Here is a 25,960-nt window from a genome sequence, read left to right on the forward strand (position 1 = left end):
AAGCTCTTCACCAATGTTTTCTTTATTATGCTCAGCCCTAGTGTTACAAGATTAATATATTCCATTTTTAGATTTTGTTAGGATTATATATAAATATTTAAAACATGATAAATTAATCTTGCAGTTTCATCCGCTGCTTACAAAAATTTTTGTTTGATAATTTTTTTTGTAATAAAGTACACACATTAATTTCCCCTTCAAATAAAAACAACAGACTAAATCAAATGAACTCTAGTCTTTTATTCTTTGCTATTTGTTTTGTTCATATTTCCTTAAAACAAATATTTTAGGCAGCTGGGAACAATAAACATTTTAAATCTTTAAGGTATTGTAAAGGCTTTGATGGTATGCTAAAAATGGGAAGGTTCCTAATGTTATAATCGAAGTGAAACCCACTATGATACTGAATACAATACAAATACAGTTATTTTAATTAAGTTGACTTTTATGTTGAATACATCATTGAAAAATGTAGTAGCATCTACTTTGTTATGAGTTATTTGCTTATCAGGGTAAACTCAATAGAATAGCCAAGGTTGTCTGTCGTCAGAGCACCAAAGAGGACACCAGTGATTTCTGTTAAGTTACCCATAAGTACTGGCTATTTGCTATCAGAATTCAAAATATGTTATTATTAAGACTAGGAAGCTCCAATTCTGCCATGAAAACAGTTTATGCAATAAAAAACCAGAATGATAGATGGTTCTGTTAATACAGTGGACCACCCATATTCATGGGGGATGCATACCAGACAACGCCCGAACCCCTCTAAAAATGCTTAGAACTACCTATTTTAATAGTTCACAACAAAACAAAAAACCTCTAAAAATGCTTATACCCGAGTATTTTAAGTTTCATCACAAAAAAAAAAAAGCATTTAGTCATGAAAATGATGTGAAAATACTGTGTTCCCCTCCTTATTCACAGTGAGGTGTGTGTCAGACACCCCCCCCCCCCCCCCCCCCCCACAAATAGCTAAAATCTGCAAATAGTTGAAACCCCCATAAAAATGCTTAAAACTGCCTTATTTTGTTAGTTAAAACTCAAGAAAACCCCACTTAAAATGTTTAAACCTGGTTTTTTTAAGTTTTATCACAAAAAGTGCATTTTATGATGGAAAAAAAAAAACATGAATGTTTGGATATTTCTCATAGTAAAATGCCGCAAATATGTGACTTTTCCGCGATTAATGGGGGTACTATATATGTTCCAAAGAGAAATCCGTGAATATGAGAGTCAGCGAATCCAGCCTGCAAATAAGGGGCTTTCATTGAGCAGTAATTAGTGAATATTTATGTGAAAAATACTGGTAATAGGCAAATTTTCAGCAAATAATGTGTATATAGGCAGCCACTGATTATCATTGGTATTGGTTACCGGCATTTCGGTTTTACGGTGCTTGTTCAATATACGTATTTATAACTGGGTTTTACCCTCCGTAGGGGTTTATATCACTATTGTCTGGTTACCGGTGGCTTATGCTAAGTGCCCAGACTGCCTCATACAATACATAACTAATATGCATCTTTTCCTATGCTCTTTTAAAATTATCCTTTACTTGGCTCTATCCAATAATGCTGTTTATATTACGACTGATGTATTATAAAATACAAATAAACCAATCATGTTTTGGAAAAATCTGCCGAGAGTGGAGGTAAGATTATTTCGCTATACGTACTTTCTTGCTTCTATTTGGTGTAAATTAATCTCTAGAAACTCTATTAACATGGGACAAGGTTATTTTTCATAAATTTTTTCTATTTTAAATTATTACTTAAATACTTCTTGTTGTGAACTAGATAGTGATGTATTTTTTCGTTAATAGATGGTGTCGAGAGCATTATTTTGTGTAAAAAATTAAGATTCCATTAGCTTTTTATCATCCTATTTCATACTAATATGAGATTTACATACTATTTATCTTTTAATGGCATAAAAACAATAGTAAAATGTGTTTTTAATGGCCAATATTTGTTGTTATAATACTTTTTTCTCCACTACTATCTGTGGTAGTTTCATCCATGTTGCTGACGCACATGACTTAATATGTATAGTCATTAGCAGTGTGAAATTTTTTTTTCTTGGGTTCAAATAAAACTGCAGATTAAATTTAGCAGTACGTACTGTATTTCCTTGCCAATATTTTCTCTGTAGCAAATAAAGGTATAATGCATAAATATTTAAGCCCTGTTCTACTTAACGTCATTTGTAACATAAGCACAGTAATTTTTTACTACTGTACGATGGCTGAAATGCATGCAAAACATTGTTATTATCAGATTCAGTTTGGTTGTTGAAGTAAAACAACTGTTGTTTATGGCTATAGCGTTTAAGTAACGATTATAATGTTACTAACAATACTTTTATCATTCTCTTTTGCTTTTTTAACTTATTTAACGAGAAGTTATGACCAATAAAGAGATGGAGGATATGTTAGTATTCTGAAAAAGGTAACTTTTTTCTCTCTCTCTCTCATTCTAGGCCAAGATTACCAGCAAGTTCATCGAATCTGACATTAGAAATTTGTAGAACTACCATCCAGACCGTAGTAAATGATTAGGCAAATGAAATTCCAGTTTCATTAGAGTTATTACATATTAGGGCAAAATTTCTGGCCTTGACGCTGTCTAAGGCATCGTTAACAAGTCTAGGGCACCATAAGGTGGATTGTGGCACCCGTAGATTTTTGGATTTCAGTTAGCAACAATTTTCGGTTACCATCAATCCCCCAGGAATGGAACCCCTGTCAGTAACCAGGGGCTACCTGTATACGTATGTTTCATAAAGAAATCCACGAATAGCAGGGGTATTCGGGGGTTGACCACATACTTCATAATGTATGAACAGTGTTTTTCTATGAAAAATATTAATGCCTAAATTTGCCTAAAAATACTGAGAATTTTCCTGATTTGTTCAATATTCACTGTAAATTTTCTTGAAAATTTTCAATCATTCACTAAAATTTTGATATGCAAAATAAGCATCCAGAGCATAGAAAATGCTGTTGATTATCCCAAAGGAGCCAACTGCTAGAGCTGCATCTGTGACATCTGATATGTACACATCGTAAACTGTGTAACTGTTAATTATAAGACTTCCCGCAGTGATCATCAATAATGCCAGACATACATTCACCAGGAACTCCTGTAAAACAAAAACAAAAAAAGTAAAAAATATTAACTACTGTAACATCAATGTATGAAATAACAATGTGTTTTGTACATTAAGTGAAGGTAATGAAAATCTCGGAAATTTTACATGAAGATGACCAGGAATGTTTCAGCTACTTTATTTTAAAATAAGACTTTTACTGCTGCCTTACTGCTCTACAAAACAAGTGTTCTTTTGAGTTTTTAGTGACAAATTAAACTTAACTTATGCACTGCATATACTGTACCCATAATATAACTCTCCCAAACCAGGAAGGGCCACTTGTAGCTTGCCAAACTTTAAAACATGGATAAACAAAATATAGCCTAAGCTTTAGGTAATGCTTCTTGCTATTAAGTGACGCCTCCCTCTCACTTGTTTTTCCACTTCATTTACCAGCTTTGTAGGCTGAACTAGTAAACAGAAATATCAGATGGATGGCTAGGAGGAGCAATTCAGATGTTAATATACATGCAAAATTTTATTATAACTGCCTTTTCTTTTAAAGAAACTTTTTTCTGACTTGCTGATTAGCAAGTTACCTTCAGGATGGGAACACTTTATTGTGCAATAAAAAAAAATTGAGTAAATTTCTTAGGTCAAGCATTTGAAGAAATCTCTAAAATGCACATCACATCATTTCATGCAATGGTGAGCAGACGCAATCAGTGCAAAACATGAAATGAAGGGGTTGTAAAAATTGCGCTCTTAGTGAAATAGAGGCTAGTATTCATGGAGTCTAAAAAATGTCTCAAAATTATGTAAGTGCCCAAAATATTTTACAAAGTTGGTCAATTTCATCCATGGATGTAGAGATGTTTCAGGTTGCCTAATTATTACTGTACAGTATTGCATAATTTCCTACCATGGAGAAAACTTTGTTTACAAAATTAGAATTTACCATGTCAATTCATTTGCAAAGGAAACTACACATACTTGCCTGATTTTTCTGCAAAGAAAATCAGTTACTAGTTTTCTATAAGTATATTCCCAAAATAAACCAAAAGAAATGTGGTATCTATATTCTAACATAAAACTTTTCCATGTACAGCATTCAAAAGATATAACGGCATCTTTCTTCATTGTGTGTGTGACATTTAACTTATTTTCAACAATGTAATCTGCAAAGCCACATTCAGTATTAACAAACCATGGAACTTGGCAGATTATTTTATAATTTTCTTCCAGCCACAAGTACAGGCAGTTACTGCTACTCTTACAGACACCTGTATCATTTTTCATGAGTTCTAGTAGCACCTCTTCATCAGCTTTTACTGAAGCTGGCATTATGTTTAACACAGCTTTAAAATTACTGTTCATTAGCTTTTACTGCAGCTGGCATAATGTTTAACATCGCTCAAATATTGCTGAAAATAGTCCAGCATGCTCTAAACAGATCTTGAATATGCTTTTAGAAAGCAGAAAATGTACCCCAGCCACTCTGACTAGGTTTTCATGCAGTTTCATATCCTTAAGATTGTACAGAATTTCTTGTCCACTGTTATTAAACCTTGTCCCTAATTAAATGAGAACTTTGTCTGAGGTGCAGCTGTATGTATAAATCTACTGGGATGAGTCTCAAGTATTTGGGTAATACAGTGGAACCTCGGTTTTCATATATAATCCATTCCAGAACCTCCTATGAAAACCAAAACAATAAGGAATAATGTAAATATAATTAATGCATTCCAGATCCCAAAAAATATTAACAAAAAAGGGATTTTGACGAAGGAAAAATCTATTTCTGGGCAAGGGTTTGTGTCGCCCAGTGAAATAATCCCTTAAGTTCATTATTTCTAGGTAAATGATACTAACATTACCAGAGAAAAAATAAAAATAGGGGGATAACAGAGTAACTGACTCGCTCACCCTAAATAAAAAGAGGGTGTCGGTATGGTGCTGGGGCGAGTGAGACCACTACCACGAACCTCTTGTCATTTAGAATTCTTCTTCATCAAAATCCCCCTCCCTGAGAGAGCTGACACACGGCCGGCGCCAGCAACTACTACTACACATCCTCCCACGCCGACCGCAGCGCCTCTCGTGGCCATCCTTGAAGTTAGATGCCAATCTTGGGCGCAAGGGTGGGATTTCACAGGGCGACATGAACCCTTGCCCATAAATAGATTTTCCATTTTTCCTTCGTCAAACAATCCCTTTTCTGGGCCTCGTTCATGGTCGCTTCGTTGAAATAGTACCAGAGAATTAGCACAAGGTTGGAAAATAAAATAAGGTCTCAATAAAACGAAAGAAATAAAATAAATGAATATAATCTAGTTGAAAAATTTTACGTTATCATAACTAAGGTTAACTTAACCTAATATAATAAATGCCAGCTTAAGACATATAATTGGACTTAAAATTAAACTTAAACTAACTTATGATAACTTAGAACTAGAGTTTATGAAACAATATGATTAAATTTCCTAACATACATATAAGTGTGTTTCCCTAGCAAAAAAATAAGGGAAAACGACACTAAATGGTTACAGTCAGTACTGTAATTAATATTTACAATTGTGAGTGCCCCTAGCAAAAAAATAAGGGGCACATCACCATGAGTAGCCTTTTTAGGCAGCTAAGGCTGAAGGACCCAATTGAACATGACGGTAAGGTTAGGTGAATTGTTAGTGAGGCAGGTAGAAAGGAGATCTGGATCTTCGACTACAACTACTGAACAGTGTCAGGAGAAACTATGTTTCCCGCTGCCACTGCTGGAAATTTAAGAGATTCCAAGGATTTTAAGTAGTGCCGTTTAAAAAACTGTCGGCGATTTCCAGCCTGTATAACATTCCTTCAATCATCGAAATTCATATGTTGGAAGTAATTGATAGAGGTGGCTACTGCCCTGATGTCATGGGCTTTAGGGAATGAGTGAGGGTTAGCTTGTTTGATAAAATAGAGGATTTGTTGTCTAATCCCTTTTATTGAAATAGTGCCACCTTTTTCCCTCATAAAGAGGGGGCCTGAGGATCTAGATGTCCTGGACAGATAGGCTCGTAAGGTCGTCACCGGACAAAGAGAAGGGTCTTGTGGAAGAGGGAAGACCTTCCAAGGGGCCCATCTCATTAAGGGGTCCTCATTCTTTGCCAGAAAGCTACGATCTGGAGATAGTAAGACTTCTCCTGAGGGGAGGAATTCTACATGTCCAGCATCTCTGGAAAGGGCCGACAGTTCTGATATTCTGGCTCCTGAGGCCAAACTTAGTAAGAATAATGTTTTTCTTAATAACATTAAATAGTTACAAGAAACGTTGTCAGTATCTGAAGCCAGTTTGAGAACGTCATTCAAGAACCATGAAACTGAACTAGGCCTTTCTAAAGGTCTGAGCCTAGCACAGGCTTTAGGAATAGACGTAAAGTTGGAGTCTGATAAGTCTACCTTAAAGCCAAACTGGAAGATTTTCTTTAAAGCTGACTTATTAGTGGTAATAGTACTAGCTGCTAGACCTTTTTCAAACAGGGATCTGAAAAAGGATATAGCTAAATTAACTGTCATGGTTCGGGTGTTTGTTTCCTTCAGGAAATTTGCCAATTTCTCTACAGCAGGATTGTACTGACGTAAAGTTGATTCCCTCTTATCCGATTCTAAGAAAAGGATATTCTGGGGATCGATATTTGCATCTTTCTTAGTTGCAAACTTCATGAAGTCCATAAAGTTAGGATTTTGAGAATTCCTGAGGAAGCGAACACAGTCCTCATTTGTACTGACTGAGATAGCCTGGGATTGGGAATCCGTCGAGGTCGGAGACCCAATTCCAGGAGGAGAGGATACCAGTTGCTCTTGGGCCAATCCGGGGCTACTAGAGCTACTTGTCCCTTGAACGTCCTGAGTTTGCCTCAGGACTTTCAAAGCGAAGATTCACTGGAGGAAAGATGAAAATCTTCCTCCACTGATTCCAATCTATGGACATGGCGTCTATGGCATAAGCCAGAGGGTCCAGGTTGGGGGCCACATAGCAAGGGAGCTTGTGGTTTGCTTGAGATGCAAAAAGATCCACCTGGAGACCTGGGACCCTTTGGCATATCCACTGGAATGAGCGCTTGTCCAGGGACCACTTACTCCCGCCAGATGGGTGGAGGATTAGATGCCATTTGTACTTGGTTGCTAGAGAGAAAATGGCTATCATGACATGGTTCACATGTTTTGACTTGGATCCTCCCCTGTTGATGCAGTGTACCACTACTGCGCTGTCCAAAACCAGCTTTATATGGGAATTCTTGGCTGGTAGAAGCCTCTTCAGAGTGAGGAATACTGCCATGGCTTCCAATACATTTATGTGAAGCTGGCGGAACTGAGGCGACCAAGTCCCTTGAACTTTCTTGAATTGGGAGTATCCTCCCCACCCGCTTAGAGAGGCGTCCGTATGGATAACCAACGCCGGAGGAGGGAACTGGAGAGGAACTGATTTTGACAGATTCTTGGCCTCCGCCCAGGGGCGGAGACGTTTGCAAAGAACCGGCGGAATTACTGACAACTTGTCTCGAGATTTGACATTTGCCCTTGAGCGCCAAACTCGATTTATATCCTTCAATTTTGCTTTCAACAGAACGTCTGTGACTGATGCAAACTGAAGGGAACCTAGGATCCTTTCCTGGTTTCTCCTTAACGTTTGTTTGCATTTGAGGAATTGTCTTATTAACTAGGATATTTCTTTCCTTTTGGCCAACAGAATTGACAGAGTGTGGGACTTCAGGTCCCACTGAATGCCGAGCCACTGGAAACGAGACTCCGGCGTTAGCCTGGATTTGGTCTTGTTTATTTGGAACCCCAGATGTTCCAGAAATTGAATTACTTTGTCAGTGGCTTTGAGGCATTCCTCGATGGTTGTTGCCCAAATGAGCCAATCGTCGAGGTACGCTACTACCATTATCCCTTGCGACCTCAGTTGTTGGACCACTGATTCCGCTATTTTCGTGAACACCCTGCGGGCTACGTTCAGCCCGAAGGGCATCACTTTGAAAGAGAATGCCTGGTCTCCTAGCTTGAAGCCTAGGTATGGGCGGAAGTGTCTCACGACTGGGATATGATAGTATGCGTCTGTAAGATCGATAGAGGTGGTGACGGCCCCACGGGGAAGTAAGGTCCGCACCTGTGAGATAGTCAGCATTTTGAACTTGTCGCAATGAATGAATAAGTTTAGACGGGACAAGTCTAAGATTATTCTTCGTTTTGTTGAGCCTTTCTTTGGCACGCTGAACAAGGGTCCTTGAAACTTTAAATGTTTGACTCTTGATACTACCCCTTTCTGAAGGAGCTCTTGCGCATACTCTGTCAATTCCTTCGTTGGTATTTGAAGGAATGTTTTGGATGGAGGAGGACCTTTGATCCAACTCCATCCCAGCCCTTTGGACACAATACTTTGTGCCCAATTGCTGAATCCCCACCTGTGTCGGAAGAGGAACAGCCTCCCTCCTACCTGGGGGTTCTCACTGGGACTGTGCAGGACGTGCTCTGCGCCCTCCACGGAAGTGTCTCCCCCTGTTGGGTGCACTTCCGCCACCCCTCTGTCGAAATGCACCCCTAGCTCTGCTTCCCCTTCCAAACCTATTGATGGCTTGGAATGCCTAGCTTTCGAATACCGGATTGAAAGCTGGGGAAACAGCGCAGGAGGTCGAGGGCTGGTTTTGAGGCATCAACAGGAGGATGGGCTAGTTCTGGGTCTTGGAAGTCGACGGTTGCATGGGTTGTGAAACCGGGACTGCCTGAACGAATTGTTGCTGCTGCTGTGCCTGGAAGGTCAGGAACTTCCTGGGCTTCTTCAATTTCTTAGAACCAGAGGGGGTGCTTTCTGGCTTCCTTTTGCTAGAAAGACCCCAGCGGACCCTAAGGCTCTGGTTGAGCCTGGTCGCTTCATGATGAACCTCATTTACAGCAGCTGCAGGGAAGAGGTCAGCTCCCCAGATCGAAGACGACAGCAACTTATTCGGTTCATGCCTTATAGTCGCTTCCTGCAGGACATGTTTTCTGCAGTTTCGTCTTGCCACTACAAAGTCGTACAGATCCGACTGTACGGTTTGCGTCTGTGCCTTAGCCAGGAGCTTAAACAGAGGCTCCGTACCATATGTCATGGTGGCAACCTCTGTCATCACTAAGGCGTTAAGTGTCCTTCCTAACCTGGTCCTTGCGTTGAATTCCGCTTGGATCAAGTTGTCCGGCAGTCTCGGGAGTCTCTCCCCGAACTGTTCGATAGCACAGTCCGGTTTGAGTTTCCCAACTGTAAAAGACGCCGGAAGGTCAGCCCAGAGGTCCTCAGAAGCTGGGAAGAGTGGGGACGTCGGGTCCGACGCTCTCAGTTGAGGGAGAGGCTCCTCTTTCATGGCGGCCTGAATGGTAACTTCCGCAATTTTTGTGGTGAAAGGAAGTGGTGCCTCCTCCTCCGTCACAAAGATTGTGAATGGGCTCTTGAATGCCTGAAGCCTAGTATTGCTGCAGTCCCAATCTTCCAGACACCTCACCCATTCCCTCTGAGCTTGTTCCCGACTGCAAATTACAGTTTCTTTCGGGATCTTATCTTCCCTATTTAGGGCTGCCTCCGTCAATCTAGCATACCCCATGAAAGGTGGTTGAAGATCGGTGGGGTGGAACTCGAAGTCCTCGATACGACGAGTTCCACAGTCCGGGATCGAGATCATTCTGTCCTTGAAGGGTGTGAAAGCTGCTACCCTCCAAGGATTACTCCTGGTGAATGCGGGGAGAGAGTCGTAATCGGGCATTGGAGTCACTCCGGTGCCTGCCAGAGGAAGAACTGCTGGGGGATTCTGGCTAAGACCCGCCAACAAGTTCTCCTGGTTCGTCAGCCGATCCGAGATGTTCTGGATCGACTGACCGGACTGCACGAACGAGGTGGAGATCTGGGCAAGCATCTGGTCAAGCCTATCGTTCACCATTGCCCCCACCATGTTCCCCACCTGTTGCATGACCCCTGCTGTAAAGGAGTCGGGATCGAAGGGGCCAGAGGTACTGGTCGCAGCAAGGTCTTCGGACGAGCTCCGGTGGACATAGACGGTACTGGCTCAGCGGGAGCGCGGACCTTCTCTTTAGAGGACTTGCCCCTAGACCCTTTGGAGTGCGAAGAAGATGTCTTCGCTTTCTCTGCTCCGGGATGGTTAGCCGGAGTCTTATGAGAAGATGAGGCCGAAGTCTTCTTAGAAGACGACCTCTCCAGGGTTTTTTGCTCACATTGTCCTTTCACCTTAGGAACAACTGAGGCAGAAGACGTCCTAGCCGGAATTTCCGATGCGGAAAAACCTTGGAATGAAGCAGAAGAAGGGACAGGAGATGAAGATCCAGACGTGCCCAAGGGAAGCCCTTGAGCGCCCAACAAACCTACCTCAACCATCAACTCACCTTCCCCTACCGTCATAGGCTCCACGTTAAGGTCCAGGTTGGCAACGTCCGCTGTGATCTCCGGGGCTCCCCCTTCCGCCAAGGCCTGCTCCACTTGCAGCTGGATGGCAGCGATAGCCGGCGCTGCCACAACAGGGTCGACGTAGCCGGTCGACTTGCCGCCTGGGAAGATTCGGACAGCCATGTTCTTGTCTAGAATATACGCTGCCCCTTCGGTGCATTCTTCCCGAAGCCACCTACCCAGGCTTTCAGGGTGGCCGATGCGGCGTCCTTCACGGCGGCAGCCTGAAACAAAGGGTCATTGTAGTCCTTACAACGAAGTCCCGAAGATATATCATTAAAACTTACAACTCTAGTCGACTATAAGCAATTTTAAACCAAATTATCTGACAGTATATACCAAGAAAGAGACGATACCTACGCCGGTATATACTTACTCCGTTAGAAAACTGTTCCACAAGCTCGTAGCATATGGAGCAGGCTTCGTGATGCCACACGATCAATCAGGGTTCCCAGACGTACGATAATTATCGTACAAGTACGATAATTTGACCCTCTGTACGATAAACGATAACAAGCGTACGATATAGGATAATTCGCGATATATGTGAGATAATTACTGGAAATGCACGATAATTTGAACATTTTCGTCAACTTAAAGGAATTTAGAAGATTCAAGGCTATAAGGCACCCAAAGGTCATTCGCCGCCTGAAAATAAGTAAAGCTTAAAAGGAGCAGAGGGCAAAAAAGAAGATATGGAAAGGTAACAGACAAATATGTACCTCTCTCTCTCCTTTGATGGTGATGATAAGGATGATGAATAAGGAAGGCAGTGAAGTCATTTTTTTCCTGTATACATATTTTTAGTTTTTATTGTTATTACAGTGTGATGATAAAGAACAATTAGCGAGTCCTTCATAAACAGTATAGTACTGATCTTTTAGTTTCGTTTTCATGATGATAATACTGATGATTATTAACAGTGATCTTTTTGTCGTATTTTTCCATTTCATTTTCATTGATGTAATACTGATGATTAGTAATGGTTATCAGTGAAGAATTGAAAGTAAACAATTATATGATTTTGCTGCACTTTTTTTTTTTTTTTTTTATGGGATTGTAATGTGATGTTTAAGAACAAATGGCAATTTTCTTAAAGTAATACTCATGTTAGTTGTGATTTTTTTCTTTTTTAAAGTTTGCATTGGTGATATAGAATGCCAATAACAATCACTGAAGTACTAAATAGGCTACTTTGTACATCCTACAGAAAACTTATCTTTTGTTCTATTTTTTTTTTGTCATTATTGGCAATAAATAGAAATGACATCACAATTTTTCTATTTAGCCTTACATTAATAGATTAATACAGGATTGATAGTTGCTGTAGATGAAATACAACTATATTATCATTTGAAAAATGTACGATAATTCTAATGAAAATACGATAATTTGAAGAGGTTTGGTACGATAATTTGGTCTGATACACCTGGGAACCCTGCGATCAATTCATTGTGGCGGACAGCACAGGGAGCGTGGGTCCTGCAGACCTCATGACCACAAGGGTCCTGCAGGATGGCGTTACATCCCGCCTCCTGACAGTTGGTAGCCTGTAAGTGAACAGATACATAAGTATCAGCATATACTAACAGGACCCCTCATAAGATATGATGCTCCGCTGCATGCCGGAGTAAAATAAATTTTTGGGCATAATCCTCTCCTGTAATCAGTGTGAGAGAGTCCATAGGACTCGGTAAACTGATTTGAAAACTCCGGTACACCGGAGCGAAGATTTTCGCCAAACCAGATACCTGCTCATATACATACAGTACACCGAGGTGAGGGTACAACACAGCGGAGAACATGAGAAGATTATCCATAAAGTTAAACAAAATAACACTAAAACAAAACAAATAATAGTGTATGCGGAGCCTAGCTCCGCTGTAGAACCCTTCCGCCAACCCACGGGGCACACGGATGGTGAGCGGGTGCTCCGCCGGAAAACAAAAGAGACTACAACAACCATATACAGGAGAAGCATGTAAGGCCTACTCCGTATTCCCCGCCCAAAGAGCGGGCGGAGCCAGCTATACACGTAAAGATAGGGAGGGAACAGGAGAACAACCATAGAACGCCGGAGAAGGCCCGATGCGAGCTGGCGGGGTGGCCAACCCAACCTGAACACACCGGGACTTCCCCGAAGCTCAAAGAAAACATGACCGGTCCAGCAGGACCCCCCCTTAAGTCCGTGACTCCCGTATCCCCCTTGGTAGGGAGGAAGAGGGGAGGGGTGCCCGGATGGTTGCCATAGCGACCGTGAGCGAGCAAGGACTAACCCTCCCTCCACGTGGGAGGAAGGGGAGGGGGGGACTGGGACCAGGGCGATCAGCTAGCTCGACGCGAGTGCAGGTGGACCACGAGGCGATAATGCAACAAAACATAGCCTGGGTCAAACTGATCAACGCGAGCGCAGGTGGACCACAAGGCGATAATGCAACAAAACATAGCCTAGGCCACACTGATCGCCCCTAACATACAACCCATATCAAGTACATCATAATAAAAAGAAAAGAAGGAAATCACGAGTGGGAGAAAAAGGAGGGACATCCAGGAGAAGTAGGCTAGTCTCCCCGAAGGGGAACGAGCAAACCCCTCGGGAGCTGGCCTCTGCCGATACGTAAAACGGAGGGCGACGGCCAGGATGGCTGGGCTAAAGAGTAATATCAATAAAATAAATCAAAATAATAACCCACATGCCTAAATACCTAAACAAAGGGACATGCATGCATGAACACTAATCTAAGGCTTAGGCAAAGGATTTCCGAATAGTACGATGTAAAGCAATAGAATGGAGTGGAATCTTCTGTACCACGTAAAAATATCTCATGATAAAGGCATATATACACAAGGAATAGTTACCACGGTATGGGAGACCGAAGTAGCTAACCGAACACGAGGCGAGCCGACAAGGCGAGCCATGCGCCAGACCAGGAAGATTATCATTGGACCTAAAAAACGGTAAAAACAGCTCCTGGCTGGCTAAAACTAGTATATAACCTTTCGGGGTACTTAACTTGGCTGCAGCGATAGCTTGCAATTCCATCTCGAGCGAAAGTAATCCCAAAAAGTGCACAAAAACACAGAGCAAATGCAGACACGTGCGTACAGAAGTTCGCTAACGAAAAGGATGGCCACGAGAAGCGCTGCGGTCGGCATGGGAGGATGTGTAGTAGTAGTTGCTGGCGCTGGCCGTGTGTCAGCTCTCTCAGGGAGGGGGATTTTGATGAAGAAGAATTCTAAATGACAAGAGGTTCGTGGTAGTGGTCTCACTCGCCCCAGCACCATACCGACACCCTCTTTTTATTTAGGGTGAGCGAGTCTGTTACTCTGACATCCCCCTATTTTTATTTTTTCTCTGGTAATGTTAGTATCATTTACCTAGAAATAATGAACTTAAGGGATTATTTCACGAAGCGACACGAACTGAGCCCAGAAAATACATTTTATATGGAATAAACACAGTTTTACATAGAGCAAACAATGAGAAATACATATACAGATGACTAATGAAATTAATAAATTAACACTTAACATCACTCTTACCCTTATGGAAAACACTTGTCAGTGTATGGAAGACGGAAAGGAAGGGAGAGAGAGGAGGAGAGGTTACTGTATGGAAAGGGAATCTCCCTCCAGAAGGATTTCTGGTACCAAGGACCTATCTGGGGTTATTTCTCTTTGTTTTTTACTGGCACTATCTGAGGTTACTTCCCCACTTCGTTTTTTACTGGCAGTAGGACTAGCTTAAGAGTTACTGGACCCCTGTCACACCACAAAACTGTCCAGAGACATTTCTTTCTGGCATTTCTTTAAAATTTGCTTAAAGTTAAACACGGCATTGTCATTAAACATGTTGGAGACACAAATTACAACTTCTTGGTTGGGATAATAATTCTACATAAAATTTTTTTCATCATTCAATTTTGTAAACATGTCCTTAATCGCTGAAGTAGGCACATTATTTATGCCCATCCGTTTTCTGAATTTTTCAAACCAGCCTCTGCTGGCCTTAAATTCACTAACAGCACCGCTTGTTGTAGGCATGAGCAGTTTGAGAAATTCAAGTAGATAAGTGGCATATAGGTGAAAAAAGGCATGCAGAGGTTCCTAGTTCTAATAGATGCTGCTGAGAAGTAAGTTATAGAAAGCAGGCTGGAGGTTCTGTTCCCAGTAACTATGATAAGACAGGAAGGTTCAAAGACAATGCCAAACAAAAACTTTATCACCCCAGAGGATAAATCACTGCCAGAGCACAGGCCAATAAAGGACAGGATAACTTGTTCATTAGAATTGCAAGTAGAGATTTAAGAAGCCTTTGCTTGTCTACCACTCAGATAACCTAAGGGTTTTTAAGAAAAATAATATTTTGAACAGTGAATTAAATGTGATGTGGAGGGCTAATAACAAAGCTTGGGTAACCAGGAAATTTCTTACTGAGTGGGTGAAGGAACTTGTAGGCCCTAATGTGTGGAGAAAAAAACAAAAAACAAAAAACTCTGAAGGCCCTTCTTGTGCTGGACAATACTCCCGCTCATCCTCCAGACTTGGAGACTGAGTTGCTTCCAGTGCTTAGCTTTATAAGAGAAGTTCTTGCCCTTACCATAATTTCTCTCATCCAGCCCAAGGACCAGCAAGTAATCTCCAATACTAAGAAACTGTACACCAAAGCAATGTTTCAAATGTGATCTGTGACCTTGGAGACACAGTTGACCCCAAGAGTTCAGAAATTTAAAGAATCACTTAATCATCCTCCACTGCATATGCCTCATAGACAAACTATGGTGGGGGGATGGGAGTATCTTACACAAGGCTATGAACTCTTCCTGAAGGAAATTATGGACCAATTCTGTAACAGAAAGGGAATTTGAAGGCTTTGAGGCAGAACCTGTCTTGGAGGATAGTGTGTCGCTGGACAAGTCCACAGGCTTAGAGATAAGTGACGATGATGTGGAAGTGTTACTGGAAGAGCACTAAAGACAGCTCACTCCCACGAGAACTGCAGTCCTTTCAGAAGGGCCAGCAACAGAAAACAGCTAAGGTATGGTCTTCAGGGGAGGAGCAGAGAAGGGAGGATGTCTCTAGTTCAATTAAAAATGAAATGGGTGAAAACTGGGGAAAAGCAAAATTTCACTGAAAAATATCACCCAGACAAAGCTGTGACAACTGTGCTATAAACCTGTTCAATGGGAATGATATCTCTCTCCAGGAACATTTCAAAAGGCAAGCAAAAATAAACATCATTGGATAGGTTTTTAGTGAGGAAGAAACTGAATCTCAAGAAGCAAGGGGTATAAGAAGACAGTAAACAGAACCACAGTTACTTGCCTTTTTACAGAAGGAAACAACCCTTCCAAACATTAACAGCACTCCTCTTCATCATCTTCACCACTTTCCACAAATGCCATTAACTCTTCAAATTAGATTTTATTTTTTTGTGATTTCTACATACTAGGCTTGTTAAATCTGAATTGTCATACACTTATATTTGCTGAATTCTGGGCAATCTGGAATGGATTAATACAATTTCCATTAGTTTGTAGCATCCATGTGTGTGGTGCTACACACACTACAACCATGACTGCCATGTTCCTATGACAGGAGCCAGCAAGCAGACCATGTGGTCACAAAGTGGTTGAGAGAAATGCCAATTCTCTTGCGCGTCTTTCGTATGGGTATCTCCATCATTACGTATTATTGTTATGATCCACGTATTATCACCACTGGAAACATCGTTATACCAGCTTTCCGATCATGAATACAAGCAGTCCCCGGTTATTGGAGACCCGGTTTTATGGTGCTTGCTAGCGCCAACAATCACGATTTTCAGCGCCGATATATACTTCACAGAGGTGCCATTACTCGGTTAACGGCACCAAAATCCTGTTACTGGTGCCATAAATCGCTGATTTTTGGTTATCGGCAATTTTCGCTTATCATCAAGCTGTCGGAATGGAACCCCTGCCGATAACCAGGGACTGCCTATACTTATAATCTTCAATTCAATATTCTGTATCAAACTGTATGTATGTTTCTGTCTGTGAACAAACACAGATGTCTGAACTTAATCCGTCTTTCGATCTATCAGAAGTTGGGAACTACTTTGCAGCTCGCACGAGCCAATAACCTATGTGAATATTCTGTAAATAAATCAGTTCAACTCCAGACTCAGTACTTCAGTCAGTATCTCCTTCACATTGGTGACTGGAGTGACCAAAAGAGGCCAACATCACCAAACATTGGTGACACAGAGATGTCCGACCTCGCCTCCTCCTCCACACACCTACCGCCATTCACGCCCCACAACCCAGATGCATGGTTATTCAGGGTGGAAACAATCTTCCCAGATGCTGTCTTCGAGCGAACTACTGAAGGACCAGCTGACATCATCCTTTAGCACACCGCTCACCGAGAGCCATGAAATTCCTCAACCACGTGGGGGCACCCAGAGGAGATGAGTGACTGCTGCATGCTTATAGGGGAGGTACTCCTCACACATTACCCTGCTGACAGTAGCAGAAGCACCATGTCAGAGCCAGCGGATAGCAGACGTGGAATCCGACAGCGACCAAAAGATCAGCCATGGGGTCACAAGAGACTTCAGCGCATGCTGATCCTTCGGCCCAGTCAGCGTGAACAGCTCAACCCCACTTCCCTTGAGAGAAACACAAAAATTTTCTAATGCCTTTTTCTTACAGATATCTCCATTATTATCATTGTTAGGATCCATGTATTATTACCCCTGGTTGCAATGTTATGCCAACTCTCCGATCATGTACAGGCAGTCCCCGGGTTACGACGGGGGTTCCGTTCTTGAGACACGTTGTAAGCCGAAAATCGTCATAAGGCGAAACATCATCAAAAATACTAAGAAAACCTTACTTTTAATGCTTTGGGTGCATTAAAAACTATGTAAACTGCATTCTTATTGCATTTTTCATTCCAAAAACCTTCAAATATTGATTACTTTGCATTTTTGGTGTCATATTTCTTGTGCCAGATCAGCGTTGTAGGCGCTGTAACCCTGGAACATGCATCGTAACCCTGGAAATAATTTGATGAATATAATTGAAAAGCGCCTTAACCTCAGAACGTCGTAAGCCGAACCCATCATAACCCGGGGACTGTCTGTATACTACTTATAATCTTCAACTGAATATTCTGTATCAAACAGTATGTTTCTGTCTGTGAACAAACACAGATGTCTGAACTTAATCCCTTCTCTGATCTGTCAGAGGTCGGAAACTACTTTGCGCCTTGTGCAAGCCAATAACTTCAGCAAATATTGTGTAAATAAATCTGTTCAACTCCAGACTCAGTACCTCCTTCACAAGTTCTTATGGGGGAAATTCATTCACTAAAAGGACAGCCTTCTAGAATGGATAAGGTGCATTAACTGAGGTATGATTGTAGTACTCCAGAATTAATCTTCTTTTGGAGTGAGCAGGATGTGCTACCTGGTAATCAATCAGTTACTTCACTGAATCCATAACAGCTCTTGTTTTAGCATAAGTTTCTTTGGCAGTGCTGATTTCTTATGAGATTATTTCATGTATGTACAAAGAATCAATGTGTACCTATTTCCGAGATGAGCATTACAGTACTTTAGGGGTCCTTGAAACATGCCCAGTAGTAATTCCACTGTCCTTGCAGGCAACTTGCTACCTGTTTTGCACTTGTTGGAAATTCTATTAATTCATTCTGAGTGTTGCCAGCATTTCATAGTAAACTAGTTAGTTAGTTATAGATGTATAACTATTCTGGGGTAGATATTATCAGCTTAACAGCTGGTCACTCTGACTTCCCTCTACAATTTGAGGTTAAGGCTAGGTTACTTTCTGCCATCTTCTTGTGACATCACACATCTAGTTATTCTTAGCCTTAATTCAGTTATCTTGGTTACAGAACTAAGTACTGAGATTCTTTTTTATATACGGCAGATAACCCTTCCTCTCTCCTTACCAAGTGAACTATACAGAGCTGCTCTACTGTTCTTACGTTTATATGTATAACTTTATGCACCCATGGCACCTGTTGGGACAAGATTCTTTTTACTGGATGGAGTACCGATATCTATCTGGGACTACTGGTCTCTGAGCAACAGAATTCAAACTCCAGGAGAAGCTCCAATAACAGGCAACAAGGTTTGTTAAAATATATCAGGAATAACTGGCTTGGCCAGAAAGTTATAAATTATACAATGAAGTTACCTCAGTTCTCCTTTGATGTCAATAATTTGGAAAACAAAATTCATAATACACCATTCAGTCCTTTGAAAAACTTCATGATATAGATGTTTATTCAATGAACATTCATATGATATAGATGTTTATTCAATGAACATCCATATAAACTATCATTAAAAGCATTATCTCCCTACACCTTTGAGAAACAAAAATTAACAATATGGGTTTCTACTAACGTTTCATTGAATAATTGTTCTTTAAGAAAATAACTGTTGTAGCCAAAGAGAAAGTTACAAAATTTAAATACCAAATAATGACTGTATGTAAGAGAGAATTATTTCATTCGCATATAGTAGAAAGAACCATGTTTTCTTGTGATGTAAACCTATGCATTGCTGCTTATTCTTTGGTAGACACTGTAATGTAAATAAACAAATTGTTTTGGTTCAGCATTTTATCAGCATTTCTAGTAAGGGTAATTCTACAGAATAGTTCCATACGGACTGCAAGGAACGTAACCGCGGATACGACATCCACTAGGGATTGGGGCGTCCAATGTATTTCATCGTGTTTAGTACTGGCACCTGGGTGTTAATTACAGTCGTCCGAAGAAATATTACTTAAAATTCTTGTCCAGGACAGAGTCAAAGTATATCGGGTCTGCTCAAGAGGCGGTACTAAATCCCATCCCCGCCCCTTGTGAAACGTCATCAGTTACAAAAGGCCCAATCTTTATGAAACTATATTTACGATAACATTTTTATATAACTATTTTCACGAGGGCGTTTTTTATATAAATTTTCATCTTATTACATGTTGCCGTATACTACGTTAAAGTAAAAAGAATGCTCTTTCAAATGATATATGACACATTACAATTACGATTACTTTCAAACCCACAAGCGCGCGCAGAAAAAATTATCTACGCACACAAAAATGTCCAATTACTTCTTCCGTCAACCTACATACATTCATGTTTCGTAACGTATCTGACTAAGGGATGAGGGTATAAAGAAAATGAAAAATGGATTAGAAAGCCGATAAAATTTATTATATAATGAATAAATAAAATTGATAGGTGGTCGCATAAATTTTCGAGGAATTCAAGGCCAAAGACGGACCATAAATTTTATGTAAATATTTACCACATTTTTCTTACACAATTTTAATCTTATTACATTTTGCCATTTACCACGTAAAAGTACAAAGAATGCCCTTTCAATTGGTATATGACACATTACAATTACAACTACTTTCAAACCCATAAGCGCGCACAGAAAAAATTATCTACGGACGCAAAAATTATAAAAATTAAGCGTGCGTGGGAGATCTGAAATCTAGCCCCGCCCCTTGTGAAACGTCATCAGTTACATCCAGCCAGACTGACGAATACCTTATTCATATCGTATCATCGTCTTCATCATTTATTCCTTTGATACCTTATATCGTATGTAATTCTTATAATTTTAATATTGTGTGTTTTTTTTTCTTTTTTCTTTTTTTTTTTTTTGTTCAAGTCGTGTACCTGCAACTGACATTTTTTACACTGCCTGTATCCACATTTTCTATGTATTTATTGCATAACAATTAGTATTCATAATAAGATTTGGAAAATGCAATTAATCTATCATTCTAACCTTTAGCGTAAATAAAAAAAAGTTGCTTTTCAAAGTGAGGTATAAACACAGTGATAGAACTAAATACATTTCTTAACCATTATTTATAATCTTGATAATATTACTACCTGAGAGAGAGAGAGAGAGAGAGAGAGAGAGAGAGAGAGAGAGAGAGAGAGAGAGAGAGAGAGAACCAGTATATAGGTAAGCAAATAAATAAGTAAACAATAAACATATGAAAAAAGCTGGAGTAGCTATGTGTGTTGAAGCTGATATATTTTTTGTGAAATAAAACAAAACTTGGTGACTAAATGAGAGAATGGGTATTAAAAAACATCAAGCATGTGACGTCTTTAGAGATTTTATCAAAAACACCATGCGATATGGATTAAATGTATAAAAACTAAAGGTTCTTTAAGTAATTCAATGGATAAGCACGGGAAGTGTTACTCTTGTGACATCACAGTATTAGCTCCGCCCCCACTGCTGAGTTGAGCAGACCCTATATACTTTGACTCTGGTTCAGGAGGTAAAACTGCATAGAAAACCGCAACTGCCATAGTCTAGGCTGCAGCGGAATAGTACTGTAGATCCACCCCAGTAAGTATTATTTGGTGTAGTACACTAATTAGTGTAGACGAGAAAATAAGTAAATTAATAATTGGCAGACCAAAAATGATAGATTTTGGCGAGGGTTTGTTTACATTTCTTTCGTCTGGCAGCGTAGTCAGTGCTAGCAGCTCGGACCATCCTTGCTTACGTCACAAAACATCGAACAGGCCTTCTATCTCAGTGGTCTTGATACATTACTGTCTCATTCCAAAATTATGGAATCGATATACCTACTACATATAGCAGTGCTGCATTACCTAATGGTTAATATGCAAATAATTTAAGTTTAGAGCAAGAAGCAGATCACTTTTACTGCTACATACCACTAGGTTGCTGATAACAGTTGAAAAGTCTGACTGAAAATCTGTTGAACTGATGTAGCCAACATTTTGAGATTTGAACAAGGGATGTCATTACCATCATACCGACATTTAAAACGGGCGAAACGGGTGCATTTTGATTATCACTATTCCCTTAGTAAGTCTAAGAGAGAAATGAGAAAAAACTCCAGAAGACGTTGAGAATATCCATCACTTCGTTATGCCCTAAGTTAACATGGTCGTTGAGAATATCCATCACTTCGTTATGCCCTAAGTTAACATGGTCGTTGAGAATATCCATCACTTCTTCGTTAATTGCCCCTAAAGTTAACATGTTCCGTTGGAAGAATATCCATCACTTCGTTATGCCCTAAGTTAACATGGTCAGATATCATACTGACTATGGATAGCCTTTATATATTCAGGAGTGGAACGAACTTCCTTACCAAAACTAAGCAACGTTTCTCTACTCAAGAAACGAGTCTTCTGAATTTCCTTACCAAACCAAGAACGTGAAGCAAGTTTCTATACTTACGAAACGAGTCTTCTGAATTTGGGTGTCTCCAATGATGTAGGAAATAAGAAGCAGAGTAGACGTCACAATGGAAAGGACGCATGCCCCGCCGACGACAAATATTCTTTCTGCTGATCCGTAAATAGACTTCACAACACCCTGACCGACACTTAGTATGATGATGGTGATCACCTGTCAAGCAGAAGTGGTGCCATTCACACTACAATTTCCGTCAGATATTATTTGACCCGAAATAAAAAAAAGACAAAGAAAAAAAAAAGCTGTAGTATTAATCTCATAATTGAAGACATGATAGAAAAAGTTAGAAACAATTAAAGCTTCAATCACAATATACAACTAATTTCGCCAGCTACGATGTAGCTACTGCTGCTTATTTGCATAAACAAACAATTCTCAGTAACGACAGAATTTCTAATTGATGATTTTTCGGTTGCATATCTTGTAAAACCAACTCCCCTTACTAACTGCAAGAACTTCGCCTTTCGTTTTAGTCTCTAGCCTAAACGCAGGTTCCAGTATTCCTTTGCATGTTTAATCGCAGTACTAAATTCACAGATACTGCTATAATAGGTATATGCCGTTATTTAACTGTTTCTTTTGAGAGTGGAATAATTAATAAAATAATAGAAAAAAATAAAGAGCTCCACAACAGTATCCCCAGTATAGCAGTTGTTGTAAATTTAAAAGGAGAGTCGAAGAACTTCTTGTGCTAGGGAAACATATAGCCTAGATATTGCAGAGAGCCAGCCAGCAAAATCAAGGAACGTATCACAAAAAAAAAAAAAAAAAAAAAATTGAAAGAAGGAAGACATGCACTAACTTACAATTTCGCACGTTTTGAGGAACCCTGTTGGAGTTTTGATAATGTCAAAATTTATCGCCATGGTTAAAGTAATATGCCTTCAATCTCCTCTAAACAGTGACAGCCTTACAGGTAACTGATGCCGGATAAATATGGGCACAAGAGGAAATGATACCACCATTATATTCACTGAATATAATGGCCACTTGAGCCTTATCCAAAGGTGCCAAGTTCTAATGTCATCCAAAGTTATTTAAATATTAGACATAATGATATATAAGAATTACAGGGACAAAATTTGCTCGGAAATTCAGGTCCTCTTGAATTTATATCGGAAACCCCTAAGGTGAACATTTGTTTCATCATACAGTATCATAATAATTCATTGTACGTTTTCCAAAGTTGCGGCCACGAGCAAAGATTAGGAGTGATTAATTAGTCATTGTGAGTAGAGGACGCGTTCTTTGATAACAAGTGAGTAAACGCCCATTGCAAAGGGAATTGTCAAACCATTGATAAGTTACTGATTACGCTCATTGTGTTCATTTTTTTGTTTGAAGATCAAGTGTTGTATTAGGCAGCAAAGTAACGCGTCTACGCTCACACGCACGCATATATAATATATATATATATATATATATATATATATATATTATATATATATATATATATATATATATATATATATATATATATATATATATATATATATATATATATATATATATATATATATATATATATATATATATATATATATATATATATATATAATATATATATATATATATATATATATATATATATATATATATATATATATATATATATATGGGTGTGTATACGTGCATGTATGTGTATATATATATATATATATATATATATATATATATATATATATATATATATATATATATATCGAGCTACAATGTCCTTTAATATCTAATTCGCTCTACCTCGGAATTAATATATTTTCATATATGCTTAACCGAAGGGGAATTTTTTCTCGATAATAGATTTGTCTGGACCAGGGCGCGAACCTATGGATCCTTTCAAACCCAGGAACGTCAGTGGTGTAGTAGGTAACGCTTGGGTTTGAAAGGATCCATAGGTTCGCGCCCTGGTCCAGGCAAATCTATTATCGAGAAAAAATTAAAAATTCCCCTTCGGTTAAGCATATATGAAAATATATTAATTCCGAGGTAGAGCGAATTAGATATTAAAGGACATTGTAGCTCGATATATGTATATGAATCACGGAAATGTGATATGACTTATATATATATATATATATATATATATATATATATATATATATATGTATATATAGATAGATAGATGGATAGATAGATACACACACATATATAATATATATAGCTAAGTGTTCATCTAGTTTTTTCAGATCTTTCCTAGATAATGGACCCCAGACAAGGCTCGGAGGTCGTTATCTAGGAAACATCCATTTTCTATTACCAATAAATCCTAGTAACTACATACTATGGTGGCTCCTGAAAGAATCGGTTTTCAAGCTTTAAGAAAAAATGTTCTCGTTTTAGTACCATGGCTCTGATGGTGGACAGATTCTTAATGGGAATACAGACTACAGGGATGTTTTCTTTATATTATAAAACCCTAGCGCTCTTTCCAGAAATGATAAATGGGAATCTAGAAACACGCTGTGCTTGAAATTAGGCGAGGCATAACTAGAATCTGCCAATTTCGAAAATGATATAAAGGGCAGCCCATTGTTGCATTCATTCCAAACTCGCCGACTGCCTTGAAAATCAATCAGTTACAAGAAAAGTAACTACGGAAGAGGCAGTAGTATAGCGTATTACGAATGACCTTGAAATACCTGCGCATTTGCTACAGATTTACCACGACCACAGCTGGTTGTAATATGTATATATATGTATATATATATATATATATATATATATATATATATATATATATATATATATATTAGGAAGGACAGGGTGACAAGGAGATAGCCGGTCATCAGGTGTTACATTTATTGCCAACGCGTTTCACCTGATGACCGGCTATCTCCTTGTCACCCTGTCCTTCCATAAGCTATGGCCCGCTTGCGCCAACGATATATATATATTCAATCAGATGAGAGCATTAAAAAGGGTCCAGGAATCCACCAAACATAGTGAAGGATATTTTATTAGGAACGTTTCATACTGCTTCAGAGTACATCTTCAGCCTGTAATTATAAACTGTGACAATTTAATTAATAGTAAAATAATACATTAAGACTAAAATATCAAGATAATAAGTTAATTAAAAACCTTAGAGAACATTTAAATGTTTCTGTAAATTTTAATTAACATATTTCTTAAAGTTTTAGTCAGTCTATTGTTTGTTTTAAATGTTCTCTAAGGTTTTTAATTAACTTATTATCTTGATATTTTAGTCTTAATGTATTATTTTACTATTAATTAAATTGTCACAATTTATAATTACAGGCTGAAGATGTACTCTGAAGCAGTATGAAACGTTCCTAATAAAATATTCTTCACTATGTTTGGTGGATTCCTGGACCCTTTATATATATATATATATATATATATATATATATATATATATATATATATATATATAGTGTATGTATGTGTGTGTGTGTGTGTGTGTAAGACGGGCTATGAAAATGGAAGAATGTTGAGGAACTGGAATATACATTGTGACTGTGTGGTTGACTGAGTGTATAAGGTAATGTGTTGATGAGGATAGCTCCAACGCAAACAGATGAGCTTAACAACATTCTTTTGCAGAGTAAGACAATAGGAACATAAGTCAGACTGATATATGAGGAAATAAGCATGGCAGTATGAAAAGATGGAAGGACTGTGTGAGAGGAGACTTACATGAGAGGGGAATTGATGAGGCAGAAGCGCAGGATAGAAATAGATGGAAACGGCTCATCCGAAACGGCGACCCCATATAAAAATGGGAACCAGCTGGGAAGAAGCATGACGGTATATATCATACTGCAAACATCTACCACTCCGTCCATAAGAGTACTGAATTCGCCAGGAGATAAGGTTAATACGATATTAAGAGATAATCGTGGCTCTATATTTGAGTATTAGAAATTTACGTGTTGAAATAAAAAAACTTCATAATTAGCCAAGTGTTACAAATGGGTTGATTTTTGTTCCAAGCTCAGATACTGAATTCGACAGAAGTATGTAGTACACGAGAGCTGGAATAAATTTATGCTGTGCATCTTTTGATAGCCGAATAGATAAGTCGACTGTCCACCACTGAACCCGTTCTAAACGCGCAGGTTTGAGTCCTGGACGGAGTAGAAACAGTTTTGCTA

At 39.3% G+C, this 25,960-nt stretch overlaps 1 protein-coding gene across 1 annotated transcript; it reads right to left on the reverse strand.

The window, feature by feature from the left end:
- On the reverse strand, positions 1 to 22,805 carry LOC135207303 (uncharacterized). The gene is made up of 3 exons (XM_064238978.1): positions 22,652 to 22,805; positions 21,828 to 21,998; positions 1 to 3,144 (listed from the first exon to the last, which is right to left on the reverse strand). The coding sequence occupies exons 1-3, from the start codon at positions 22,709 to 22,711 to the stop codon at positions 2,950 to 2,952; spliced, it is 426 nt and encodes a 141-aa protein (XP_064095048.1). The 5' UTR covers positions 22,712 to 22,805; the 3' UTR covers positions 1 to 2,949.
- Between the last annotated feature and the right edge of the window lie 3,155 nt (positions 22,806 to 25,960).

This window comes from Macrobrachium nipponense, chromosome 32 (assembly GCF_015104395.2).
Source record: "Macrobrachium nipponense isolate FS-2020 chromosome 32, ASM1510439v2, whole genome shotgun sequence".
NCBI classification, from domain to species: Eukaryota; Metazoa; Arthropoda; class Malacostraca; order Decapoda; family Palaemonidae; genus Macrobrachium; species Macrobrachium nipponense.

What these genes read in the sequence shown, in the direction of transcription:
- LOC135207303 (XM_064238978.1), bottom strand. Translation starts at nt 22,711, where the DNA reads ATGGCGATAAATTTTGACATTATCAAAACTCCAACAGGGTTCCTCAAA. An exon ending in TCCTCAAAACGTGCGAAATT is followed by an intron (nt 21,999 to 22,651) that starts GTAAGTTAGTGC and finishes TCTGCTTGACAG; the next exon opens with GTGATCACCATCATCATACT. An exon ending in AAATTCAGAAGACTCGTTTC is followed by an intron (nt 3,145 to 21,827) that starts GTAAGTATAGAA and finishes TTTGTTTTACAG; the next exon opens with GAGTTCCTGGTGAATGTATG.